This window comes from Garra rufa, chromosome 7, assembly GCF_049309525.1.
Source record: "Garra rufa chromosome 7, GarRuf1.0, whole genome shotgun sequence".
Taxonomy (NCBI): Eukaryota; Metazoa; Chordata; class Actinopteri; order Cypriniformes; family Cyprinidae; genus Garra; species Garra rufa.
Window position 1 is genome coordinate 34,175,749 of NC_133367.1, and position 27,647 is coordinate 34,203,395.

Genomic DNA, 27,647 nt, shown 5'->3' on the forward strand with positions numbered 1-27,647 from the left:
CACAGAACCTGTGAAATTAAAGCTGTCTACAATGACTAATAGAGCTTCAATTGAGAATTGTCACAGAGCAGCTGGACTACGAGTACGGGGTTACAGTTTGCAAGATTACATTGAGTTACCACCTGCATATACTCGAGAGTACATTCCCTTGGAACAAGATAGCATTCCTACTCGCAAGAAGGCTCAGAGATGGTCCCACTTAGTCAGTGTTGCTGAAAAGATGCCAGATCTATTAGATTGTCCTGTAGGACTACTAATTGGCTATGATTGTCCGAGAGCTTTAAAACCAACTCAAGTGATATCAGGGAAGAATCACGAACCATACGCAGTCAAAACAGACTTAGGCTGGAGTGTAGTGGGATCCATAACACCCAACAGTTGCTCTAAGAATGTATCAGGCTTCTGTCATCGCATTTCGTTAAAGGAACTCCCAGCTGTCACACCCGCATCAGTGATCAGAACATTGGAAGCAGACTTTCGAGATACAGATGGTAAGGACAAGGCAATATCCCAAGAGGACATTCAGTTTCTTCAACAACTAAATGAAAAAACACAACACAACAAAGAATGTTGAAATGCCTCTACCTTTTAGAGAACGTCCTCAATTAACGAACAATAAGCAACTAGCCATAGTTCGTTTGAAGCACTTGAAAAGGAAGTTTGAGAAAAATTCCAAGTACAGACAGGACTACGTAAGGTTTATGGACAGTGTTTTTAGAGATGGTGATGCCGAAAAAGCAGAAGCCACATCAAAAGAAGGCAATACATGGTACATTCCACACCATGGGGTGTACCATCCCAGGAAGCCTGAAAAAATAAGAGTGGTATTTGACTGCTCAGCCAAATTTGAAGGCACGTCTCTAAATAACCACTTACTCACTGGACCAGACTTAATGAATGCTCTGACTGGAGTGTTGTGTAGATTTCGTGAGCATCAGATTGCAGTTGTTTGCGATGTAGAGAAGATGTTCCACCGTTTTCACGTTAGTCCAGAGGATCGTGATTACTTGAGATTCCTATGGTGGGAAAATGGGGACACCGAAAAGGAACCAAAGAAATATCGCATGCGAGTGCATATTTTTGGAGCAGCATCCTCTCCAGGTTGCGCCAACTATGGCATGAAATATCTTGCCCACAAATATGGAAAGGACTATCCACTGGCAGCGAGCTTCATTCTAAAAATTTCTATGTGGATGACGGACTTGTCAGCATTGATTCCAATGAGAAGGCCAAGAAGTTGGTTAATGAAGCACAAGAGGTCTTGGCAAAAGGAAAACTGCGTTTACACAAGTTTGTGTCCAATAGCAGAGAAGTCTTGAGTGCAGTTCCAGAGAGTGAATGTGCCAGTCTGGTGAAGGATGTAGATCTGAACTACAATGAACTTCCAATGCAGAGTGTTCTGGGAGTAAAGTGGAACGTAGAAACTGATGCATTCTCATTCAAAGTTGACCTCACTGAAAGACCAGCCACTCGTCGAGGAATTCTATCTGTGGTCACGAGTGTATATGACCCATTAGGTTTTCTCGCTCCTTATATCTTGACTGGGAAAAGAGTGCTCCAAGAGATGTGCAAACGAGGAGTAGGATGGGATGAACCTCTTCCATCTGATTTGAAGCCAAAGTGGGACACATGGCTCCATGACTTGAAGAATCTCCAAAAGATTCAAATACCAAGATGCTTCATTCCTGAAAATATGGGCAAAATCCAGAAAATGGAGCTGCATCATTTTTCAGATGCCAGCAGTGAGGGTTACGGGCAATGTTCATATATCAGGATTGTTGCTGATGAAAAGGTGCACTGTGCGCTTGTTATGGGTAAGGCTAGAGTAACCCCTTTGAAGGTTTTCAGCATACCCCGCCTTGAACTGACAGCAGCTACAGTTTCTGCTGCAGTAAGTCATACTCTTAGAGAAGCGCTTGATTTGAAAGTAAATCAGGAATTCTTCTGGACTGATTCTCAAGTAGTGCTAGGGCATATCAAGAATGAGGCACGTCGCTTTCATGTCTTCGTAGCCAATCGGGTTCAAAAGATAAGAAACTCTACAGATCCAAAACAATGGTTGTATGTGGAAACCAGTCAGAATCCTGCAGACTGTGCATCTAGGGGTCTCAAGGTGGCAGATCTGATAGACTCAAGTTGGTTGGAGGGTCCTAAATTTTTATGGGAACGAGAGATCATCGCTGATGAAAAATCTCCAAAGCTTCTTGTAGGTGACCCTGAAGTAAAGGTCCTAAGAACAGATGCCTGTGTAAAGAACAGTTTTCTTGAAAGACTGTCAAGATTCTCACATTGGAATACAGCTCTTAATACCATCACTAGGATCAAAAGATTGGTGAGCAGAGACAGGTCAGTGTTTATCAGTGTAGAAGAGAGAGAAAAGGCAGCTTATGTGCTCATCAAGGCTGCACAAAGAGAAGCCTTCGAAGAAGAATTCAAATGTCTCAGTCAAAACCCGGCTAAGCTGCCAAAGAATAGCAAGTTATACCAACTTGATCCTATCATTCAGGATGAATTGCTCAGGGTTGGAGGACGGTTAAGAAAGTCTAATGCAGCATTTGAGTTGAAACATCCAATAATTCTTCCTAAGGAAGGTGTTGTCACACAACTAATACTTGACCATTGTCACAAGAAAACTCAACATCAAGGTCGAGGTCAAACACTGAATAAACTCTGAGCCAGTGGATACTGGATTTTGGGTGCAAGCAAGGTAGTGGCCAAGTACATCAACAATTGCGTTACTTGTAGAAAGTTGCGCAGACCAGCTGAAGAACAACGCATGGCTGATCTTCCAGCTGACAGAGTAGAACCTTCACCCCCATTCTCGTACTCAGGAATAGACTGTTTCGGTCCCTTCTATACGAAACAAGGTCGGAAGGAATTCAAGAGGTATGGTCTGTTGTTTACCTGCTTAAGCTCCAGAGCTGTACATACAGAAATGTTAGAGGACCTTACTACCGATGCATTTCTGAATGCTTTCAGATGTTTCATAGCAATCAGAGGAGCAGTGCGACAGATCAGATCGGACCAGGGAATGAATTTTGTGGGGGCAAAGAATGAGTTGGAGAAAGGTTTGAAGGATCTGGACCAAGAGAGGATCTCTACCTATCTTGCAAGTAACCAGTGTGACTTCCTTATGAATGTTCCTGAAGCAAGCCACATGGGAGGTGTGTGGGAACGCCAAATAAGGACAATTAGGAGTGTGCTGAATGCTGTTCTGGCACAAGCCAAAGGAAGACTGGATGACGCTTCATTAAGAACATTTTTCTATGAGGCAATGTCAGTTGTAAATAGTCGACCACTCACCACCAACACAATAAATGATCCAAAGAGTGTTGAGCCTTTGACGCCCAATCATCTGCTCACGATGAAGACCTCAGTACCTCTTCCTCCTCCTGGTAGATTTGTCCGTGAAGATCTGTACGCTAGGAAAAGATGGAGGAGAGTGCAGTATTTGTCAGAACAATTTTGGAGCAGATGGCGCAAAGAATACTTGGTCAACGTAAGCCTCAGACAACAGTGGCACACGCCCAGAAGAAATGTTCATGTTGGAGATGTAGTAATTGTCAAGGAGGACAATATTCCCAGGAATGAATGGAAACTTGCTAGAGTCATTGAGACAAGTGCAGATGATGATGGTTTAGTCCGAAAGGATAAACTCCAAATGGGTCAAAGTAATTTGGGAAAGAAAGGTGAACGCTTGACACAAATGTCTTTCCTCGAGCGTCCAGTTCAGAAATTGGTGATAATAGTTGAGAACAATTCCTAAACAAAGATGGAATAATGTAAAATAGATGACTTAACATCTAAGAGAATTAGTCAAGCAAAACGTCAAGTTAAGTTGAATTTAAATAATTCTTGTCACAAAAGTATTAAAAGGTATTTGTAGTGACAGCTTATAGGAAAATTACCAGATTTACTTAATTCTGATCAGAACACAAATCTTTGTAATTTTGGTGGCAGTGTAGCTGTCGCAGAAAAGGTTGTATTTGCTTTTAAGTATTTCAGTAATATATTGTGTGTTAAAGTATTTAGTTCACAAATTTGGTATTATTTATCAATGTTCATTTGGAAATTGTACTATAAACCTGTGTAATAGTGACACCTACAGGAGAAATACGTTCACAATTGGTTGAATTTGTCACATGATCTAGCTAGCCATTTTAGAATCAGATCCACAAAGAAATGCACGCATGCTGAGAGCTATCCGAGTGTTTGTTAATAGGAATGCCTATATAAATATCTTCTAATGACTCCTGTATTTCTGATTGGAAAGCGCACACGGTATGTGATTTATTCTTTAGACTTCATCTGTTAATTTGCAATAATGTACTTTGTTTATTAATATTGGTTCAGTAGGAAACAACTGGTTGAACCATGGTAAAAACAGAAACACTATGTATCTGAATGTTATTTTATTTGTTTCAGTTTTTCACAGTGTCATGACGTTATGTGAAGAGAATACGAGCCAGATGGCGATGGCTATGGCTATAATGCTTATGAAGATATTAAACGTTAAGACATCAGTTGAAGCGTCATTCTTATAATCAGAAGAAAACAGAAAAAATAATCGCTTAACTTCTTGCAGTTACTGTCTGTATAAATCTTCTCGTAAATAAACTACCGGTGCTTTTTATGAGTTCTCAATGTCTCGTTTTAAATGGCAGGGCCCTTGGAAGTCTACCAATGAAGTGTGGAGCTACTTTGTGCCTTGTAAATGGCATAAAACAGTGATTTATTTACATGGCTACTTCGATGCCCCATTGACTCTCATTGACAACCTGTTGTGAGCATCGGCTAACTGACCCCAGATTTCGGACAGCAGTGGACAAGACGAGATGAGATATGCAAGGTACGTTCATACTCGGTATCATGATTCATTACACTTTAGGTCAATATCACACCGGACTTCTCCTTTAACTTACACTGTTGAACAACCAGTGATGCATATTCTTATGAAACCCTGTTAAAAAATTAAAAATTCTTAAATCAAGAAGGATTTTCTAGATGAGTAAAAATAATTGTCTTGCTTTCAAAAAAAAAAAAAAAAAAAAAAACAAAGGCAAAATTAAGTGCATTTTTGTTTTCTGTTTGAAATAAGATTTTTTTTTTTTTTTTTTTTTTTGCTTACCCCGTTGGCAGATTATTTTTCTTGTTCTAAGCAAAAACTCACTTAATTTTGAGTTTTTTTCTGAAGATAATAAAATATTTTTTTACTTGTCTAGAAAATCCTTCTTGATTTAAGAATTCTTAGATATTTTGGCTGGAAACAAGACAAAAAAATTAAGCTAGAAAAGCATTTTTTTTTTTTTTTGTAGTGTAACCAGCAAAGGGGCAGCATAAACCAGCCAAGGGGCAGCATAAACCAGCCAAGGACCAGCATAAAGCAGCAGAGGGCCAGCATAAACCAGCAAAGGACCAGCATAAACCAGCAAAGGGCCAGCATAAACCAGCAAAGGGCCAGCATAAACCAGCAAAGGGCCAGCATAAACCAGCAAAGGGCCAGCATAAACCAGCAAAGGACCAGCATAAAGCAGCAGAGGGCCAGCATATACCAGCAAAGGACCAGCTAAGGACCAGCATAAACCAGCAAAGGACCAGCTAAAACCAGCATCCCAGCACTTAAACATACTTAACCAGCACATGCTCTTTTGTTCAACAGGGGACACAATGAGAATAATGATAGTTTGACGAAAATAATTAAATAAATAACATGAAAACAAATGAATGGACCCCATACCATGAAGTGTTTAAATTGTTAATTGGTCATGAACAAACTCACCGAACCTACACAGCGGTCCTCCACATCCACAAACACAGAATCTGCCACTACTTCTGCTATGTTTTTCCATGGCAAAATGTAGTAGGCCACAAAGCGAAATGCAGGCAGCATTTCTTTGGTAACCAGCAGAGGAATGTTTATGATGTCCAGGTCTCTGACGTCCATCCTTGCAGCGTGGATTATGTTTCCTTTATTTAGCACCTACACAAACCATCATGAGTGTAATTAATACTAGATTCCATTAATTCTTATGTCAAAACATCTCCAGTGTCAAACTTACAGCATATGTCAGATGCTCCACAAATCTTTTGTGTTCTGGTGGGTTACATTTGATGTGAGCTTGGATGTTGAGTGTGTCACCCACCACCACTCGACTGCTGCCCACCGAGATGTGCAGGTAATTCCCATTGTTGTTAAAAGAGGCATAAGGCTCCACACGCATCTCTTGAATGGCCTGCTGTTCTGGTTTTAGTGAAGGGTCTGCTGTCTCTACCTATATAAGAATACATTTATTCAGCTGAGTTTTGTATTGTTTTTATATGTGTTTCTTTGAGTGACTTACTTTCAGTATCCCTGAGCTGGACATCGCAGGCATGTTGAGGTAGACTTTGAAGGTGCCGCTGTGCTCGGTCATTGGTTTTTCAAGAAAGCTGATTTTAACAGGAATGTTTCGGGCTGGAGATCCGTCGTGGTCACTCACAGTAACCTAAATAGCAAAACATATTAGCTAGAAGAGTAACGCTAACATCAACACTATTCACTTTTATTTTATGAAAAAGAGAAGCTAGGTTTTTTCTGCATTTTAAGTCAAAAACGTGTTGAAGAGTGAACTTAATCTCTGCACGCAGTAACTATCTAGGCAGAAACAAAAAATTACCGTCATGCCTAATGGCAGGCCAGGTTTAAAATACTTCGGTGTGTCCCTGATGGAGAGCATGTAAGGTGACTTCACTATTTTAATGCCGGATTTCTCTGCCTCCACAAGATCGCTGCCTGGGGAGAAGAAGGGAAGCTTTTTCAAAACAAACATTTCCGTAATGTTGCTAAAGAGTTTGAATTGCTTGCCAAGGGGTTGCTATGCAGTTGCTATTGGATCGTGAGTGGTTTTTAGTCGTTTTTGAAAGATTTTCCCACCTGAGCTGGTCATTACTGATGCTTTGATGTACACAGAAGAACCCAGGAGGCTGTTTGTGTCAGGATAGGCCTTCTTTATCTCCTCCATGGTCAAACTAACACTTCCTTCATTCAGCTGCAAATAAGGACAAGGAGTAATAAGAGTCTTGTACTGTAAAGCTGATTTCAGCTACTTAAACTGAAGTTTTTTTCTTGTTTAACCACTTACATCAGTTAGTTGCTTCATAGATGTGAGTCTTTTCTTTTCACCATTAATCTCAATACCAAACAGAAGATATGCAACACCTTTCACTGGTTCGCCATAAAGATACCTGGAAGAAATGCATACAGTGACCTCAAAATATTGGTCAATTTGTGTTAACACAAGTGTAAGTCAATATGGTCACATTCAAAAAGCTGCCTTTAATTGATCAATCAGCATCATTAGTCCTGAATATCACATGATTTTTCAGCAGTCATTCTAATATGATGATTTGATGCTCAAAAAAATTTATTATTATCAATGTTGAAAGCATCATCTCTTTCATAGGTTCACTCAACGCTGCGTAGCTATGATGCAATGGGAACACCCCATTAGGTTAGTCGACTGTCTGAAGTCTCAAATCACGTCAGTTCTTTGGCTGATGGCGCGGGTGTAATATCCACTTCTCACATTTCTTTATGCATGAAGAAAGCTCACATTTTTCAGTGATCTGCATCACAAAATCTATAGATCCTGGAAAGAGTCTTTCTCTGCTTGAGTTACAAACGCGGTGACCACTGAATTCACCAACCCAGTGGGTTCTGTGGAGCAGGGCTATGCCGCTTTTCCGAGTGATCGAGCACACGCTGACCACTCACCTCTCGACTTTATTCTATTCAACGCTCACCATCTCGCAGTTAGGATTGTTCAAGCGAGGCAGTTAGTTCGGTAGTGGACAAATTCCATGCCACCAAGTCTGTTGCCATTATGTGGTTAATGCCCAGGAGAACCCACAAGTTATCCAACCCTGCCTCAATGCCTGCCAGCAAGAGTCACAACTCCCACCTCTTACGGTTTGGGGAGCTTGTGGTCGACCTTTGACCTGTCAGTACCCATGTAAATGGATTGGACTGAAGCACTCAGATAAACCCATGGCTTTGGCTTCATTGGGACATTCCTGACTTCTGTATTAGGAGTGCTTTCCCCATTTCGCGAGGGTGGGACAGACTATCTATATGTCTCACCCAGAATACTCCCAAAACATAGATCTGCTACATCAGCCGCTTAGTGCACTTAGGTGTGCAGTAATTGGTCAGCCTCGCTCTCTCTCTTTGTTGGAGGATAGAGACGATTAGGCTTTCTTCCCTCAAAACCTGTTTTTCATTACGACTGCTGCGTACACAGTTATTTTCACTCAGATCTGCATGGGGGATTGGTTCATTACTGTAGACCTGAGGGATGCCTACTTTCATATTCAGGTTGTTCAGTGGCACAGGGAGTTCCTCAGGCTCAACTTTGGGGGAAAGGCATACCAGTACAGGGTTTTTTCCTTCAGTCTGGCTTTGGCTCTATGGACATTCACAAGTGCATGGATGCTGCTCTGGCCCTGTTAAGGCTCCAGGGAATCCGTGTGTTCCTGGACGACTGGCTTATCTTGGCCCATTCCAAGGAGTTGGCATGTCATCTCAGAGATGACAGATATCTGGTCTTCCTGTGAAGGTTCAGGAAACCTTTGATTATGCTAGGACTCCTACTACTAGGAGGCTTTTCTTCCAAGTGGAAAGTGTTTAAGTCATGGTATTTGGCTCATGCAGTGGTCCCAGGGCAGCTTCCCGATTGGCTCAGTGATCGAGTTTCTGCAAGAGAAGTTTGTAGCTGGAGTGGCTAGTGCCACTTGAGATTTTACGTTGCAGCTATTGGGCTTGCAGGGATGCAGATGAAGTCCCCCTAGGTAGACATTGCTATTAATTTATATGTGGTGTTAGACATTTGAGGCCATTGCATCCTGTCAGTTTACCTTTCTGAAACGTGTCTATCATTCTGGAAGGCTTATTGTAGTTGCCATTTAGAACTGTGGAGTCAGCTCCTGAATGGATTCTTACTCTTAAGGATATGCTCATATTGGGGTTAGACTCTCACTGTTAAACAGTCATGCGTGGAGTTGGTTGCTAGCCTTGTTAAGGTATTCCTACGGCCCAGACCTGGTTATGTTCCCAAGGTCTTGTCCACATTATTTCTCTCCCAGATGGTCGTGCTTCCCTCCTTCTTTCCTCCTCCTTTTGCTTCTATTGAGGACAAGAGGCTTTGCCTGCTCTTCCCTGTTAGACCTTTAAAACTCTATGTGGACCAATTTAGCCAATGCCACTTGTCCTCCCAATTGTTGGTGTGTTAGCGTGCTGGCCACAAAAGTGTCGCTGTATCAAAACATAGGATTTCTCATTGGGTAAGGATACTATCTCACTTGCATATGAGGGGCAAGGTCTCTCTTCACTGCTAGACATTTAAGCTCATTCTACCAGGAGTGTTGCTTCCTCATAAGCTCTTTTCAGAGGAGTTCTCCTACAGGATATCTCTGTGGCAGCAGGAAGGTCTCTCCTCACTGTAATACCCGCAGTTGCTAGTATTACAGTGGGTGATGTAGTGGTGTCGAGGTGATGCCCACACATCAATGAATCAATGAATTGGTGTGATTCCATACAGGCTTTAGACAATTGACATACCTAAAGCGGCGTTCCCATTGCATCATAGAAATGTGTGTCATTCCCCATTTAGAGATACTTTGAGATCATTAAGAACAGTTTGATTCACACACCTGGCTGTTACTTCTACCTCCAACTTTTCTGCATCTAGTCTGAGGTGTGATGTCTTTGGAGTCAAAGTGACATTAAATGCCGGGAGCACTTGGGAGAAAGAAAAAATGCTGTTAACCCATCAACAAAGAAAAATCTAGTAGATTCTGAAGATAATACAAAGGACTTACCGTATTTCTTGACTTCAAACTCTCTACTGAAAATGTTTTCTTTTGCTTGATCAAACTTTGCAACAACTTTCCACTTGCCCTCTCTAGAGAATCAAAAATATTCTTAGTAAGCCACCATGTATCTAAAGTATCAAGTAAATCAGTATCAATATTTTTGTCAAATCAAATCAAATCAAAGCTGGCCTGAGAAATTCCTTCTTCTTTTCTGAGAAAAAAAGTTGGACTGTATCTTGTCCTAGAGTTTTCTAGCTACATCAAATTCGGGTTGCACCTTTCCAACTGATCTTTTCCAGCTGATAGGACTTACGGTTTTGGTTAAACAGATGATAAATTCTACGAAAAGTCAGATGGACTTTAAACACAATTTGGAAAATAAAATACTGATACGATGACCATAGCTACTGGAAGAGCTTACAGGTGGTGATGGATATAAGTATGTGGCATTGATTTTCACCACAAGGAGTCTAAACACCATTATATATTAAGTAATACCCACACTGAGAAACTGCTTCAGTGGCTGCAGCATCATGACAAGCACTGGCATAGTTATATCCTGCCAGGATGTCATCTAGCGTTTCTAGTCTCTGCCATTTGTAAGCTCTTTCAGTAGCTGTGGTCTACTAAAAGCCTCAAAGCCATCAGGGCTTTGGAGAAAGGAAGTGGAGAAAGCAAAGACGTAGGTCTTCAGGAAGTCTGATTTGTCCACAGGCATCTTCCTATTCTTCTCTCCTCTTCTTATCGTTAGGAAAGCAGTGAATACTTACATCACTTCTCTTGTTGCCCTACGACTCAAAATTATAACCAACAAGCCACATAATGTGGCATCTTATCAGTATTTTATTTTCCGAGTTTTGTTGTAGTAAATATAGTAACAGGTAGTGCCAGTAGATCACCAAATGCAACCATTTAATGTAATCGAAATAATGGCTAAACCATGCTAGCAATGTCTATCCAATCTATCTAAACTTTCAAACTTCAAGCTTTAACTACTGCTTTAAACTGTTAGTCTAGGCTCCTCTCAAGCCAACTTCAAGATTTGCTCACAAACTTTACTTTACTATAATATATCTGTTCTGTGTGCGTACTTCGCTATAGTTGAGAGAGGGTAGGTGTTAGACAGTATCCCATCGATTGCTTTAACTCTGGAAAGTCCATGTACTGCAATACCGTCGGGATTCTGAAACGAACCAATTGTGCCGTAAAGCATTGTCCTAGAAAAGTACAATATTTCCTTGCTAATACTGTAATGACATTTATGTCAATGCCAGTGACATTTACCTGAATCTCAAGAGAAATTGTCCTCTCAGCAGCACGGAATTCAGTGTCAGACACAAAAGCCCTGTAGCGCACTGAAAAATTACAGTGATCGGGGGAAAAAAAACAATGGTCATTATAAATGAACACTATGGCAAGTGCTCATGTATGTGAGAGCTGACCTGTGTCTCCAGGGTTGTAAACCGGTTTGTCAGTCTGAATGAAGGTGTATCCAGAGCGGAATGACACCGGTAATATTCTTTCTGCACGATGAAAACTGCTAAACTGAGCAACTAGCTTCACATATTTTTTCTTTCCATCAGGTTGCAGCACATTTGGATCGATCTAAATAAAAAGACAACATTTCATTATGATTATGGTCATTAAAATAATGAAACCAATCAAGTTTACTCTGAACTGGAACAGATACATTCATAGATAAATTCACCTCGATGGTTGTAAGTGCGCTGTATTTGTTGTCTGAATTGAGGGTAACGGAGCCGGTCATTAAGGCCGATTGAGAGATGGGGTAATCGTAGATCGTGATAGAGACATCTGATTGCATATTGTTACTCTCCAGCAAGATGTTCTGTTTTGTTCCAGGTCTTATCTTTGCTGGAGCTAAAATAAAAAAACTAAACCAGAACAAACATATTCAATAACACACAGCATATGTTCACTTCATATGTGCACTTCCATATTATGGTCATCAGATGGTTTGTGACCTCAAGAAGAAAAAAAAAAGTTATACTCAATACCATTACTACTAAATCAAACAAATAAAAAAACTTATTGAAAACTATGTTTAAAAACAGTATATGAAATGATTAATAATGTAGCCTAAACACTCTCATACCTGAAGGGATAATATTTAACATATTTTGAGTCATCAAATAAATGAACATTGACTCTTGTGGAAATTCCCAGTTGTGTACATTGATTAGGAATCTGTGTGTTAACTTTAGGGTCATAGGACAGAGTTAAGTTGTGTACTTACGTTGGAAACTGCTTGATGACCGGCCCACTGTAAACACAGATAACACACTCAGTTACAGACAAATCCAATTTGAACCATTACTGGATTTTAAACACAACAGAAATATATAGTTACAATTTTATATCTATTTCCATAAACTTTTTACAAGATATACTGTACATATGCTAATCATATATTAGGTCCTCAAACTGTCTGTTTGCTGCTCAGTTATGACAAGATAAACACATTATTGGTCAATATCAAGAAGAAAATCACAATTTTTGTACATTATCAAAGTTATTAGTAAAAAATTAAACGCACTGTCTTTGAGAGGAAGTCCGGCCATCGGAGACATGACAGAGCAATGCAGTCCATAACAGCAGTGGAAAAAGCATCGTCCTGCTTGACTGAATTCTCACAGTATGTCAGAGACAACAACAGGACAGCTGAAAAAACCCAAATATCCCTCCCGCTAACCCACAACTCCGTCAACTTTGAGAAACTGTTGCGTAATGTTTGCTTTATTCTAAGCACAAACAAATGCCAGTTTTTGAGAAATTCAGGCAAACAGCATTAGAAACATCTCTTACTTAAATTATTGTCAACAAAATGCTATTCAAAGTAGACTTTTATGTTTTCCCAAGAACATTTAAATGGAAAAACTGTCGTGTTGAAAGGGTTTCTGTACTGTTTGCAATGTTGCATCAGCTTGGCCGCAAAGGGCGCTATAAACTTTAGTCAGGTAGGTGCCGTATTGAACTTAACATGGATGAAAATGAGGCTGTAAGGGATAGACTACAGTCTTAACAATGGCACGCACTGTATAAAATCACTTAAACTGTTTTGCGAGTTTATGATATTTTGTCAGCTTAACAATCATTTTGTTAACATCAGTACAATCGAATGCTCTGTACTTCTATCCTGTGTAGCCTCATTTATTTAATTCCTATAAGAACTTTAAATATGGCGCTATTTTTAAAAAGGTGTATCATAGATATTACCAGTGTTTACATCACACCATTTTCAACTTAAATCTGAAAACTTTTTATGTGTTTTGGCTGTGAATTTACATGACAATGAGCTGGTGTGGCACAGACGTTTGAAAACGTAAATTCTTACCGTTATTCTCTTTGTGTGAACTACAAAAACACGAATTTGTGCACAAATACAAATGTTTCTTTACAAAGTGACTTTACAAAAATCAGCAACCACTGGTCTGCATGGCCTCAGAAGGAGTCAGAAGGGGTTATGTTTAACATAGAATGTTCAAAAAAGCGCAGACTAAGGCCCCCGATCACACTGAACACGTCTTTTAGTTCTAAAAACGGTATGTTGCTAGGCAACGACCAAAACAGCTGTCCTGTCAGTCAAATCAAAGGATTATAGCGCGAGCGCTCTAAAACCTTTGTTTGTTTCTGTTAAGCAAACTGTTATATTAGCAGAAACCCTAAAAAATACAGCTCCGGGTTATCCACGACAGACACCAAAAGTTTCTACTCCATTTCTTGCAGTCTCCGGACTTTTCAAGCAACGGTAAACTTTCGTCACCACAACAGAAGGCTCGCCTCTCCATTCATTCGATTGGACAATGGAAAAAAACGCGAATGACATTGGGCGTTTTTCCGCTCAGAGCTGCTTTTTTTTTTCAACTTCAGCCGCTCAGAGGACTCCTGCAAAAACGCGAGGCGCAGCAGGTGGCGAAAACGCGAAGCGCCCGGGTCACATAAGCAGCGCGCAGAATGCTCACAGCCAACAGAAAACCTTTCAAAAAAGGCGCCTCTCAATGCAAAAACAAAGATCAAATACCATGTATCTATGATTAGAAAATCTATACTTACCCAAAAAGTGCTTAAAGTAGTAGAACTAACAATCATATGACAAACCAAACACCAGATCAGTACAAACAAATAACAATGAAGAGACCTTAAGTGACACTGATTTTTACTTAGCTACAAGGTGTAACTGTACATGTATCTTTCTCTCTTTGTACATTGTATCTCTTCTCTTCAGGGAGTCTCTCTTGGTTGTTGTTACCAGTGAGATCCTGACTGTGATTAAACTTTTTTCCTGCAAAAAGCTGAAGAAAAGTACTAAAGATTCTAATCTCAGAGGACCACAGCAGAGACATTGATTGTGTAGGGAGACTATAGACCCACATTTAGGGTAAGGCTGTAATACTCTGAGTCTGTATCAATGATCCTGTGACAGTGAAGGGATGGAGCAATGGAGCAGGCAGAACTAAGGAGGCGATGATGGGGGAAGAAGCCAGGAATGTGATGAGAAGGACGGTGAGCCAGAACAGGAGGAGAAAGCTGGTGGACCACCAGAGCCCAGCCAAGACGATGGCCCAGGGTGGAGTCGCAGGTGGGAAAAACCATGGAGGAAACTCCAATGGAGAATGCCAAGTTGTTATCCACCAGTACCAATTCCATAAAAGTGGTGAGGCTCCCTCGAGGACCTTCCCTGGACAACTGTGCCTTTGTAGCGGTGTTAAGTCCCATGTGATAAGGCAGTCATCCAGGAAATAAGGGTGGTAGGTGAGGTCCAAGAAGTTTTGTGTATGGTCCTCAAGTGAACGTTCCCCCTGCTTCAGCAGGAGAAGAAAAGATGAATTGTCTATAGTACAAAGACACAAAAAACGAATTCAACAAAAAATGTGTATAATAATAATAATTGCGTGTATAATAATACAGGCAGGCAAGAAGACCAAGAACAGTTTAATATCACATGACACATTCACACATCCACAAACTGACACGATCAGACCACCAACAGAGACCAATCAAATCATGACACATGAAGAGAAAATTAGGTCACAGAAGACACAGACACAACAAAACCGGGAAAGATGTATTCATTTGTTTAGTTGTTTATTTGCATAAACTCATTGTCATGTACTAATTCATTCCCTCGATTTCTTAATTCATGGCAATTAGAAATAATTTTTGTCCGCATTACATAAATTAGATAACATTCTGTTACACATAAGCTTTAAATGACTTGTCAATTCACATATTTTTGGTAGCTGTGTTTTTTTATGCACGTATTTAATGGCTTCTTCTCTGCGATTTATTCCCACAGCCAGGTAATGGGCGCCAATGAGGAGCGTGATTCTGGCCAGGTTCTGCTCCACACACCCACCAGGCATCTGGATCAACGCTGCCAAGGAGTCCTGCTTAATGGAGTTATCTATGCTGTCTGCCAGCAAATGACCTAAAGAAATGACAATCAATTATCAACCAACACGACAATCAAATATTTATAATGCATAATCCAATTGAGAGTTAATGCTCAATTACTATAAAATAATGAATATGGCTTTATAAAATATCAAACCTTTGACATTGACAAATGTCTCTGGCAGAGAATTGGGCACGGCGGCGTCCAACTGCATCTTCTCCACTTCTATCAGCTGTCTACCGGCTGAAATGAAGGAAATGTTTATTCAACTCTGGCTCAGAGTGCCATTTCATCAGAATTTTTCTCATCCAGCAACAGAGATATTTCTTAGCTGGACTCCAGAGCAAGAAGCCCCTGCAGCAATCTAGTGCCTTTAAAAGACCAAATCCAAGTTAAGTTCCAAAGCAAATTTCAGCTTGTTGTTTTAAATGTTGCACCGTGAATGCAGAGTGTAGGGTCCTTTGCATGAAGCAGATGGGCAAAGTGACTGTATTGCTTGCTTGGGCAGAGCCCAGTGAGGTAGTGCTCAATGAGATGGAATGCTCTCACTGTGAGAGCATGAGTTTTGCCCTGCTTCACTCGTGGATCACCTTTTTTTCCACAAAGGCGGTCCTCCCCAGTCTATTCTCCCATTTACTTACTCCCAAGAGCAACAGAGGAAGAAACAGCGAAGCAGCAGGGTTTCCACCAGGCTTGAGTGAAGGGCCCGCATGTTTCGCTTTCTCCAAACCACCTCGATTTGCGGTATGTTTAACATGCGAGAACCAGCTCCCCTCCTTGGAAAGCTTAGTCACTTTTGGCAGATTTTGAAGAGGCTGTTCAGGACCTAGGCTTAGAGTGGTATGCCCCAGAAGAGCTCCATCCTGACCTGTTAGATGAGTGGTACCTAAAAAAAACTATCACCAAAGACCCACAACAAGCTGACCAGGACATGGCGCTCCCCTATTAAGCTTGTATTATCTCCCCATCTTCTGCTGCTCTCTCTTGACAGCGCTGAAGAAAAAGGATACAGCAAGCTCCCCCCTTTGGAGGAGGCGGTTACCACACATCTGTGCCCTCCATAATTTTTTGGGGTAAAAGTCCACACAACGCACCCATCTAAGGCCTGCAGGATCTCTTCATACGATCACGGTTGTTTCAGGCCAAGGTCCTCCGCAGCATCAATAAGTCTGGACCAAATCTAGAGACCTTTTAAGAGCTTCGCACAGCAACTGTTCTGGCTTTGTGGACTAAAAAGGCCACTGTACAGGCAATCGTAAAGACCATAGCCAACTTTGGCTTAACTTGACAGAAATCAGAGATGCTGACAGAGATTCCTTCCTCAATTCCCCAGTCACACCAAAGGACATTTGAGTGGAAACACTTTGATGCCAGGGTTGGTTAGATGCCATATTGAATTTAACAGACAAAAATGAGGCAATATATGGGATAGACTACAGTCTTAACAATAGCACACACAGTCAGTTTTAAGATAATCTTCGTGAACATGCTATTTAGAGTCTAAAGAGGCATTTTACATGACACCATTTTTAACTAAAATCTGAAAACTTTTATGAAAATGACTGTTCTTACTGTTATCGACTTTGTGAACTGCAAAAACACAAATTCGAGCACAGACATCATCCAACCACTAGCCTGGCATGCATGATAAAGCGTATTTAGTAATTTGTGCACACTCTTAAAAATAAAGGTGCTTCACGATGCCGTAGAAGAACCTTTTGTCTAAATGGTTCCGTAAAGTACCTTTAACATCTGATGAAACTTTCTGTTTCACAAAAGGTTTGTTGTGGCAAATAAGGTTCTTCAGATTATAAAAAGAAAAGCAAGAAATGTTTTTTTTAAGAACCTTTGACTGGATGGTTCTTTGTGGAACCAAAAATGGTTCTTCTATGGCATTGCTTGAAGAAACTTTTGAAGCACCTTTATTTTTAAGAGTGCAGGTCCATTTGAACAGGGATTGTTTTGACAATTGTGATGGCAATCTTTTATACTGTATAATGGCTTCAAAAGGAGTCATAAGAGTTCAAAGTAGGACCATGTATCTATGATTAGAGAATCTATCTACTTAAAACAGTAGTCTTATGACAAACCAATTAGCAAATCAATTCAACCAATTACAATGAAGAAGACTTGAGTGACACTGATTTTTACTCAACTACAACATATGAATGTACACGTACAGTGCCTACAGAAAATCCTCATACCCTTTTAAAACAGTTACTTTATTTGTCATACAGCCTAAAATCAAAGCCCATTACAAATAACTTTTCCAGCTTTATTAACAATTTTACAACATCAAACCAATGAAAGAAAAAAAAAAAAACAATAGTTCTGCAAATTAATAAAAAAACAAAAAACTACAATAACAGGATTGGAAAAATCATCAATCCCTTGATTTAATACTTCATAAAGCCACCTTTTGGCTTAAATTACAGCTATCAGTCTTTTGGAACATGTAAAACGCTATGCTTGGATAGCTTTGGATTTTAGTCAATGCTCTGACCTGGCCATTTAAGAATCAGAATCAGAATCAGAATCAGAATGAGCTTTATTGCCAGGTATGTTTGCACACACTAGGAATTTGTTTTTGTGACAGAGCTCCACAGTGCTACAGAATGACAGTGACAAGACGATACATATTATAAACAGAACAATATACAAGTATACAAGACAGACAATGTGCAAAAATAGCAAAGACATTTGAATGGAAGTAAGTATGTGTTTTAAATAAATAACGGAAAAATGAATAAAGAATGTATAGTGTTGTATTTTCCACGATCAAGTGTTCATGAGACGGATTGCCTGAGGAAAGAAACTGTTTCGGTGTCTGGTCGTTCTAGTGCTCAGCGCTCTGTAGCGCCGACCAGATGGTAACAGTTCAAAAAGTGAGTGTGCTGGATGTGAGGGGTCCAGAGTAATTTTGGCAGCCCTTTTTCGTACTCTGGATAAGTAGAGATCTTGAAGGGTAGGGAGGGTTGTACCAATGATTCGTTCAGCAGTCCGGACTATGCGACATAGTCTTCTGAGATCAGAATTGGTAGCTGAGCTGAACCAGACAGTAATTGAAGTGCAGAGAACGGATTCAATGATGGCAGAGTAAAACTGTTTCAGCAGTTCCTGTGGCAGGTTGAGCTTCCTCAGCTGGCGGAGGAAGTACAGCCTCTGCTGGGCCTTTTTCACAATGGAGTCTATGTGAATGTCCCACTTCAGGTCCTGAGAGATGGTATTTCCAAGGAACCTGAATGACTCCACTGAGTTTACGGTGCTGTTCATGATGGTGAGTGGGGGGAGAGCAGGGGGGGTTTTCCTGAAGTCTATGATCATCTCCACAGTCTTGAGCATGTTGAGCTCCAGGTTGTTATGACTGCACCAGACAGCCAGCTCTTTTACCTCCTGTCTGTAAGCAGACTCGTCACTGTCCTGAATGAGGCCGATAACCGTGGTGTCGTCTGCAAACTTCAGGAGCTTGACAGAGGGGTCTTTGGAGGTACAGTCATTAGTATACAGGGAGAAGAGCAGTGGGGAGAGAACACAACCCTGAGGGGCGCCAGTGCTGATAGTACGGGTGCTGGATGAGAATTTTCCCAGCCTCACTAGCTGCTGCCTGTCTGTCAGGAAGCTGTTGATCCACTGACAGACTGACGTGGGCACAGAGAGCTGAGTTAGTTTGGGCAGGAGGAGGTTTGGGATGATAGTGTTGAAGGCTGAACTGAAGTCCACAAACAGGATCCTCACATAAGTCCCTGGTTTGTCCAGATGCTGCAGTATGAAATGTAGACTCATGTTCACTGCATCATCTACAGACCTGTTTGCTCGATAAGCAAACTGCAGGGGGTCCAGTAAGGGTCCCGTGATGTCCTTCAGATAAGCCAGAACCAGTTTTTCAAACGACTTCATGACGACAGATGTTTGCGCCACAGGTCTGTAGTCGTTAAGTCCTGTTATTTTGGGTTTCTTTGGAATGGGGATGATTTCCGAGCGTTTCAGAGAGGCGGGGACTTCACACAACTCCAAAGACCTATTGAAGATCTGTGAGAAAATGGGGGCCAGCTGGTCAGCACAGGTTTTCAGACAGGCTGGTGTCACACCGTCAGGGCCTGGTGCCTTTCTTCTTTTGTTCCTTTTGAAGACCTTGCGCACATCATCTTCGCTGATTTGAATGGGAGTTGCAGGAGTGAGGGAGAGGGGTGATGTTGGAGGTGTAAATGGTGTCTTTTCAAACCGACAATAGAACTCGTTCAGATCGTCTGCCAGTTGCTGATTCTGCAAAGTGCTGGGGGATGATGTCTTGTAATTGGTGATGTGTTTTAGACCTTTCCACACTGATGAAGAGTCACTGGAATGAAATTGGTTCCTTATCTTTTCGGAATAATTTTTCTTTGCCACTTTGATCTCCTTTTCCAGTGTGTATTTGGCCTCTTTATACAAGACTTTGTCCCCTTTCCTATAAGCATCATCTTTGGCGTGACGAAGCTGTCTGAGTTTTGCAGTGAACCATGGTTTGTCTTTGTTGTAAGTTAAACGAGTCCTGGTAGGAATGCATAAATCCTCACAGAAACTGATATATGAAGTAACAGTCTCTGTAAGCTCGTCCAGATCAGTAGCAGCAGCTTCAAAAACACTCCAATCAGTACAATCAAAACATGCTTGTAAAACCTGCTCTGTTTCGCTGGTCCATATCTTAACAGACTTTGCTACAGGTTTAGCAGATTTAAGTTTTTGCCTGTAATTTGGTATAAGATGAACCAGACAGTGATCAGAGAGTCCCAAAGCTGCCCGTGAGACAGAGTGATATGCATTCCTTATTGTGGTGTAACAGTGGTCCAATATATTACTGTCTCTGGTCGGACATGTGACGTGCTGTCTGTATTTTGGCAGTTCACGGGAGAGATTTGCTCTATTAAAATCCCCAAGAATGATTAAAACAGAGTCCGGGTGTTGTTGTTCTGTCTCTGTGATGTGATCGGCCAGTTTCTGTAACGCCAGGCTTACGTGCGCTTGCGGTGGAATGTAGACGCTCACGAGAATGAACGAGCAAAACTCTCGCGGCGAATAGAACGGCTTACAGTTTATGAAAAGCGGTTCAACATCAGAACAGCATATTTTCTTTAACACTGTTACATCTGTACACCACCTCTCATTGATGTAAAAGCACGTCCCGCCGCCGCGCGATTTCCCCGTCGATTCTGCGTCGCGGTCTCCTCTGAACAGCTGATATCCCGGGAGATGAATCGCGCTGTCCGGTATAGCCGCGTTCAGCCAGGTTTCCGTGAAACACAGAGCAGCAGAGTGTGAGAAGTCCTTATTTGTCCAGGAGAGCAGAAGGAGTTCGTCCGTTTTGTTTGGTAGAGACCGGAGATTCGCCAAATGTATGCCTGGCAGTGACATCCTGAATCCACGCTGACGAAGCTTCACGAGCGCGCCGGCGCGCTTCCCCCGCTTGCGCGTCCTGCGCGTCCTGAAGCCTTTGGTAAGCACCGCCGCTCCGCCAACTATGATGTTGAGCAAAACGTCCGAATAGTCAAAAACCGGTGGGAGATTTTGTGGTATGTTCTGCCTAATGTTTAGCAGTTCATCCCTTGTAAAACTGATCGTGTTTGCAAAACAAGAAACAGGAAAAACGAACAAAAACACTAAAACAGCTGGAGAGCTAAGCACAGAGGCTGCCATCCGCGGCGCCATCTTGAGCATAAGGCGCCATCTTGAGCATAAGGACATTTGCCTTCTTATCCTTAAGGCATTTTGTTGTTGTTTTGGCAGTATGTTTAGGGTCATTGTCATGTTGGAAGGTGAATGATCTGCTCATCTTCAGCTCTCTAGCAAAGGGACACAGATTTTCCTCAAGAATCTGGATGTACTTGGCATATTCCCTTCAATCCTGACCAATCACCCAGTTCCAGCTGAAGAGAAACCCCCACAACATAATACTGCCACTAACATGCTTCACAGTAGGTATGGTGTGTTTAAGGTGGTGTGCTGTGTTTGCTTGTCGCCAAACAAAGCGCTTGGAGTTCAGTCCAGTCTTAGACCATAGCACATTTTGCCAAAAGGTGTCAGACTCTTCCAAATGGGTTTTTCCAAAGCGCAAACGAGAAAGGCTTCTTTCGTGCCACCCTGCCATACAGACCAGCTTTGTGTAAAGCTTGGGAGATAGTTGTCACATACACAGACTGACCAGACCAAGCCATATAGCCTTGTAAGTCCTTCAAGTTGCCTTTGGCCTCCTAGTAGCTTCTCTTATCAATGTCCTCCTGGTTCTGTCATCCACTTTGGATGGACGGCCTGATATAGGCAATGTGCTGGTGGTGCCATACGCTTTCCACTTCTTAATGATGCTCTGAACAGTACTCCAGGGGATAGCTAAAGCCTTTGAAATGTTTTTGTAGCCTTCTCCTACCTGTGCCTTTCTACAACTTTATCCTGGAGGTCTTTGAAAGCACTTTCCCAACCATGATGAATTCGTACATACCATGCAAAACTAACAGTGGAAGCTTCAAGAAACAGCTCATTTCATTCTGAAGTAATCAACACCACTACTATTGATGTCAGGTGGGGCAATTGGTCTGGTGTTTAATCTGGAAGTTGGCTGCTTGCACCTGAGCAAGTTTCTAAAGGTATACTCTAAGGGGCTGATCACTTTCCCAAAGCAGGTATTTTACTGCTTAATCCTCCAGAAGCGTACATGCAGCTTAAAAAGTTATTTTATTTTATCTTCCAGTGTGTAATGTGACAAAAGGTAAAGGTTTTCATAGGGTATGATGATTTTCTTGACGCACTGTGTCTTTCTGTTAAGGGGTCTCTCTTGGTTGTTGTGACCAGTGGGCTCCCAGCCGTGAATAAATTCTTATTCCTGCAATTTTTGAGTCACTTTCGGGGTGAGGTTGTAAATGATTCAGTAATAATGAAATTCATTGTTAACCACATTTTCGAAGACATGCAACCCATATGAGATTGTGTCTGTAAAACAAGTTTGTGAAAGACCCTGAGAGTCGTAAACTAAATAATAAACTAATAATAATTTTAAAGGTTTCATTTCAAAAATATACAATGTAACAGCACAGTTTTGTAACACTTTTATCTTTGATATACAGTATAATATGACCTCAAAGTATTAGTTTGTTTTTTACCAACATTCTGTCACACATTAAGCTTTAAATGACTGTAAGTTCGCATATTTTTGGAAGTTGTTTTTTTATGTATGTGAAAGTGCCATAGACTTAAAATCCACAGTTTTGCCATTAGTACTGCCTCAAGTCTGACAGCCGCTTTCTGTCAGTGCCTTTGCGAAGCTCTTCAGCTCATTGCATTTCACCTGCAGTGTGGATCCAGCCCCACATTCAGACTGGGATGGCCAGCGTTCGACCCATGTGTCCTTACCCAGTGTATACACGTACCTGAGAGAGAAAACACCAACAAATTATAAAACATGAACCATAACATATAAATTTTCAGTGCTATTTCGCTTCTCACTTGTTGGACGTGCTCCCTGCGTGCCAAAAATCAGTGATGGGCCCAATGATCAGATAATCCTGACCCTCTCTCAAACCAAGTCCTGTCCTACAGCTCGCATGAGAGAGGAACATCCTTCTTTCATTCTCTTTCAGGCCTTCCTCTGTCCCTACACAAACACAAATGCAGATCAGTGAGCCAAACAGCTGGTTGCGTGAGAAAACCAGACTCTGGTAGACGTACCTTCTTTGATAACCTGGACAATCTTCATCTCGTACTGGTCGTAGTGACTCTGGCTGATGCTGATCAGCTTGACCCTGTAGGCTGAAAAATTGACATTTATCCATGAGATCATGACGGCTTCCCCCAAAAAACACAATGAATTAACAGAAGAAACACTCACCATAACGTAATCCATTGCACACTACGGCCTTCCTCTGTTCTTTACCGAAAGACGAGGAGTCTTCCTTGAGTACACAACAGTCACCTATGAAGAAAGGTTTATAACTGATTTATAACTGGTTAAAAGGCAGGAAGATGATTAAAAACACAAAGTTAGTCCAGCTAAACCGACCCTGTGAGCAGCGGCACACATCGTCTTTGCAGATCTGATCAAGCTGCTGTTTGTCTTCAGGAGGAGAGTAGAACCTGCTACAGCGTTTATCTGAAACAACAAAAAACATAGTTAGCACTTCAAACTAACTAGTAAATAAAACAAACTAGAGTTCATTTTACTAGCAAGTCAAATTAATGACACAATTTTCATTTCTGGGTGAACTATCCCTTTAAGCTTTTAGGTTAGGAGTGCACTTTAGCAAACATAGCTAAGTAAATGTGTGTACTAACCTTTGTTGTAGTACTGGTACACTGTGACAGTGGAGGGCTGAAGGAGTCCTACTTTAAATTTCTGATGAAGTCTGAATGAGATCAAGTCTGTCTGACTGTTGGACACCTGTCCGGGATATTCAGACGAAGACAAATATTCAATGCTGCCTTCATTCACATCATGCTAAACAAGTACGAACTTTAAGGATTGTTGTTAGATTACCTTAAACAGGTGAAGTATAAGGGATCCTCTATCGCTCAGGTTGTCCACTACATGGAAATCGTTGATGTAGCGATCCACTGAATTTGTGAGCTGGAAAGTCACACTAGACGTTATTACTTCTATAATGCGATGGCTTGTTGCATAATCTTTAGGTAGCTGCCTACATAGTTAGCATCCTAAGGCCGTGTTCACACTTGCCGTCCTTTTCCAAACTGCCAGCGTCTGTTTTACATTCTAATCCTATGGAGTAAACCGTCTTTTCAAAAAAGCCCTAGCGCTTTTTTTAAACGCCACCGCCGGCTTCTTTTTTTGCAGCTCAGAGCGTCTTTTTAAGTTGAAAAAAGTTGAACTTTTTTTAAGAAAACGCCCTACGTCAAGCGCTTTTTTGACAGCTGACCAATGACAAGTGAGTAGCGGGACCTATCGTTTCCATAACAAGAAAAACAACAAGAAAAAAATGGAGAAGTTGCCAGTAGATAAACTTATCGTACGAGTTTCGGAGCACAAGGAGTTGTATGATATGAGTAAACAACTCTATCATAATAGACATCACAAAGAGGCTCTTTCTCGACATTTCTTCACCACACAGCACTACGCTACTGTTGCAGCTGTTGTTATAGCAACAAAAGACGCACTCGGCTGCTTTTTGTAACAGAACGCTGCCAGCTTTTTTTTTTTTACTAAAAAAAAAACACCCTAGTCAACTTTTTCTTGTCAAAAAAGACGCCAAGTGTGAACACGGCCTAACTGTCAAAGTAGCACACAAACAGACTTGACTCACAGTTGATTCCAATAGAGTTTGATGTTAGCATGTTGCTAAGCTAAAAGTGCAATATTCAACATAAAAATACAAAGCACAAAAAATTCTGGGATGATAAATTCAGTGTTACTGTAACATGAAACATTTAGATATATTAACTTATATTTAGGCCACTCTGGCTGGCATTGTGATCACTTGAATATACAGCTATAGATTCAAAATCTGATCCCTTATCGAGCTAAAAACCTAGGGCTGGACAATATATCGAACGATATTGTGAGGCGCGTTTAGTCAATGAAGCTGGTGCTTTGATTAGTAGTAAATCTCAATCACGTGCGTTCCGCTCAGGTTCCGCTGGAGTGGCAATAAATACACAGAGACGTAAATCTCTGACAAGCTACGCCTTATGGAGCTCAATATCATTCCATATATTGTCCAGCCCTACAAAAGCCCATCACTAATGAAACATCACATCTTTCTGCTGACAACTGGCTAAAAGCAAGCTGTGCTATGTCAACACCAGCACCAGTTGACTCTGCAGAGGGCATGTGTGTTTAGTAACGTCATCATGCTGAATGAGTGCATGCGGTTCATGCACACTCGGGTTTTGTTTGTTAACCAAATAACCTGTACAATTTAGATGTTTGAAAACCACCAAACTGACCCCAAACCAACCTAAATTTTGTCTACCCGCCCAAGCCAATTTTTACCCGCACACTCTTACAACCCAATCTTGCAACAATGCATGAGTTTGGTCTTACCAGCTCTAAATCTAAATTTTCAGGCTCAAAGCCGGTGGGCAGGCTGATGTCCAGAATCGCCATCCTCACTGGTCGTTCCTCTAGAGCCCTTTGGGGTTGCAAAGCAGTCAATTATGGACACCGCACTAGTCTAGCTATTTTACAAAAAAGATGTTCACCTATATACAAGTGCTCACCTAACGTTGATATTTAGTCTGTAGGACTTTTCTACATCTGGTGGGGGGGTTTCTAAAATGGATCAAATGGTGATCTTTTATTGTACAGTATTTCACTGTAAAATTGCACATAAATGTCACAATACATCTACTATAGTTTTTTTGTTTACTGTATAGAGTAAGGGTTTTACTGTGGGATTTTTACCAATAAAATCCAGATGATTTTTTACACACAGTAAGGAATAATAAAACTGAGTTGAGAACGCACCATTAGTCTCAGCGATGGAGACGTCCATCTGAAAGCCTTTACATGTGCTGTTCTCATACACATCTGGAAGTTGGTGGTACACTGTCACTACCTGGGAAGCATAAATGTGACAGAGAAAGGTTTGTAACTAAATTATGTCTTGGTTTTATATTCTAATTCAATTCCATGATGTAGATGTGGGCAATTAGCACCTCCAAAATGCCCTTGCCCTTGCCAGAAGCCTCCACTGTGAATTTCTGGTCAAGAGGCACCTGGAAGAGATACTGAAAGTAAGTTACTGTATTTCACTCCAAACTTGCTTTCTTTTAATTCATAGCATTATCATACCACCAAATGTCAAAAGTGCATTTTTGTAATGCAACAATACATCCATGTAAAACATCAGAATGAAACTCAAAGATGGATCAGTACCCACTGTTCGTGATCCAGCTGCACCTCGAGAAGGAGTAAGTCTCACAATTTATATTTTTTATGATTGTTTGCAAATTGTTGTTCCTCTTCCATTGGAAAGAGGGGTGGGTGCGCAGAGCTCATTAGCATTTAAACAGGCATGCACCAAAATGGGTTGCTGTGAACAGAGCTGTTTTTGACAAGGTAAAAAGGGTGTTGTTTTACATGACCACTGAGGAATTCTAACCAAGACATTTCATGAAGACCCTACTTATGGAAAATGTGTATCCAATGTCCCCTTTAAATAAAGACTGAAAGAATTGTTGAAGCTTAATAGTGGTGACAGTGAAATCGTAGAGTCGCTTTTTACTTCTGGCGACTTTATTTAGGCTTGACAAGTCATAAAATCTGTGGTCATTTTTAAAGATTATCATGACGTGACAAAACTTGTATGAATCATAAACTTTTGATGGTTACAGAGCTGCAATAATCCAAAAGTCAAATGGGAACTGGAGAGATGCAACTTCTGGTCTACAAAGAAGTTTTCATGTAGCATTTGTCAGTCGTGGAAGCCTATTCTGAGTGGTTGGCACACACAATATCTAGCCTAGATGAATTCATAGAAGAGCTCTGTATATTTAAGAACGAATGTCTAGTTTTGAGCAGGAGTGAAGGAAATTCAAACTCTTGCATTAAATGATTGTACTTTTGAGTTACAATAATGCACTTTCAACATTTGGCAGAATAATAACACCATGTTTGTCTACAAAAGACAGTTTAGAAGACAAAGAGATCACACCCGTGAAGACCGGGCCACATATGCCACTTTTGGATTGAAGGTCCAGCGTACGTCACTGCGACCAGGAACACTGAGCTGCACCAACAGATTGAGATCGTCAAGAGGAGGCCTCTTCACCAGGTATTCAGACAGGGCCTGTAGCACCACCATAGTGGACTGAGAGGTAGAAAAGCAGTCAATACTATACCTCAAATACAGATATGAGTCATTTAGTGAAGGTTTTCTTGTGGTTTTTACCTGAGTAGAGCCATGTCCTCCTCCAATGCCACGATTCTCGTTCAGCCATCGAAAGGGGGCAGCCGCCTCTTCCATGTGGCCACCTTTGAGCAGCGCTAGCAAAGCATAGCCGGTAGCTTCCAGTGTGAAGAAATAATTTCTAGAGTCAGGCCAGTGGGAACTATCTGTTGACAGAAAATACAGATTAGAAAGACAAGAGCACATGAAGAAAGATATTTTGAAGAAGTTTGTTTCAAAAGGCTAAGTACCAGACGAGGCTAACTTAGTAACATGCTTTTCGTGCAGCCGTGGCTGGATACTGCTAAAGCGTAGCATGCTATAGCCACTGAGTACGGCCTCTTCACTTGGGGTAAATGCTCTCTTAGATACACCGCTGCTTTTCTGGACTTGCCCTGCAGCGAACGTAGAAACAATTCACAATTAGCACCATTGAACAGTACTTATTTAATTCTGCTAATGTTTTCATTATTATTTTAGCTTTTGTCCAGATTATCTAATTTAGCTACTGTTTAATT

The 27,647-nt window shown here is 41.2% G+C and overlaps 2 protein-coding genes and 1 pseudogene across 2 annotated transcripts; all 3 read right to left on the reverse strand.

Moving 5' to 3' along the window:
• Positions 1–5,755: 5,755 nt before the first annotated feature.
• On the reverse strand, positions 5,756–12,552 carry LOC141338131 (complement C3-like). Its single transcript, XM_073843691.1, has 14 exons — positions 12,407–12,552; positions 12,107–12,133; positions 11,558–11,744; positions 11,292–11,454; positions 11,134–11,204; positions 10,941–11,032; positions 9,856–9,938; positions 9,688–9,775; positions 7,122–7,224; positions 6,914–7,028; positions 6,657–6,772; positions 6,342–6,485; positions 6,060–6,272; positions 5,756–5,980 (listed from the first exon to the last, which is right to left on the reverse strand). The coding sequence occupies exons 1-14, from the start codon at positions 12,478–12,480 to the stop codon at positions 5,756–5,758; spliced, it is 1,701 nt and encodes a 566-aa protein (XP_073699792.1). The 5' UTR covers positions 12,481–12,552.
• Positions 12,553–14,991: 2,439 nt separating this feature from the next.
• Positions 14,992–21,469, reverse strand: LOC141339014 (uncharacterized). Its single transcript, XM_073844630.1, has 2 exons — positions 15,422–21,469; positions 14,992–15,298 (listed from the first exon to the last, which is right to left on the reverse strand). Exon 1 carries the CDS (start codon positions 21,044–21,046, stop codon positions 18,044–18,046), a length of 3,003 nt encoding a protein of 1,000 aa, XP_073700731.1. The 5' UTR covers positions 21,047–21,469; the 3' UTR covers positions 14,992–15,298; positions 15,422–18,043.
• A 758-nt stretch (positions 21,470–22,227) lies between these two features.
• LOC141338509 (complement C3-like) overlaps positions 22,228–27,647 on the reverse strand; it is a 46,486-nt pseudogene continuing 41,066 nt past the window's right edge.

What these genes read in the sequence shown, in the direction of transcription:
- LOC141339014 (XM_073844630.1), bottom strand. Translation starts at nt 21,046, where the DNA reads ATGACAATGACCCTAAACATACTGCCAAAACAACAACAAAATGCCTTA.
- LOC141338131 (XM_073843691.1), bottom strand. Translation starts at nt 12,480, where the DNA reads ATGCTTTTTCCACTGCTGTTATGGACTGCATTGCTCTGTCATGTCTCC. An exon ending in GTTTGAAGTCAAGAAATACG is followed by an intron (nt 9,776 to 9,855) that starts GTAAGTCCTTTG and finishes CTTTCTCCCAAG; the next exon opens with TGCTCCCGGCATTTAATGTC. An exon ending in CTATGAAGCAACTAACTGAT is followed by an intron (nt 7,029 to 7,121) that starts GTAAGTGGTTAA and finishes CCTTATTTGCAG; the next exon opens with CTGAATGAAGGAAGTGTTAG.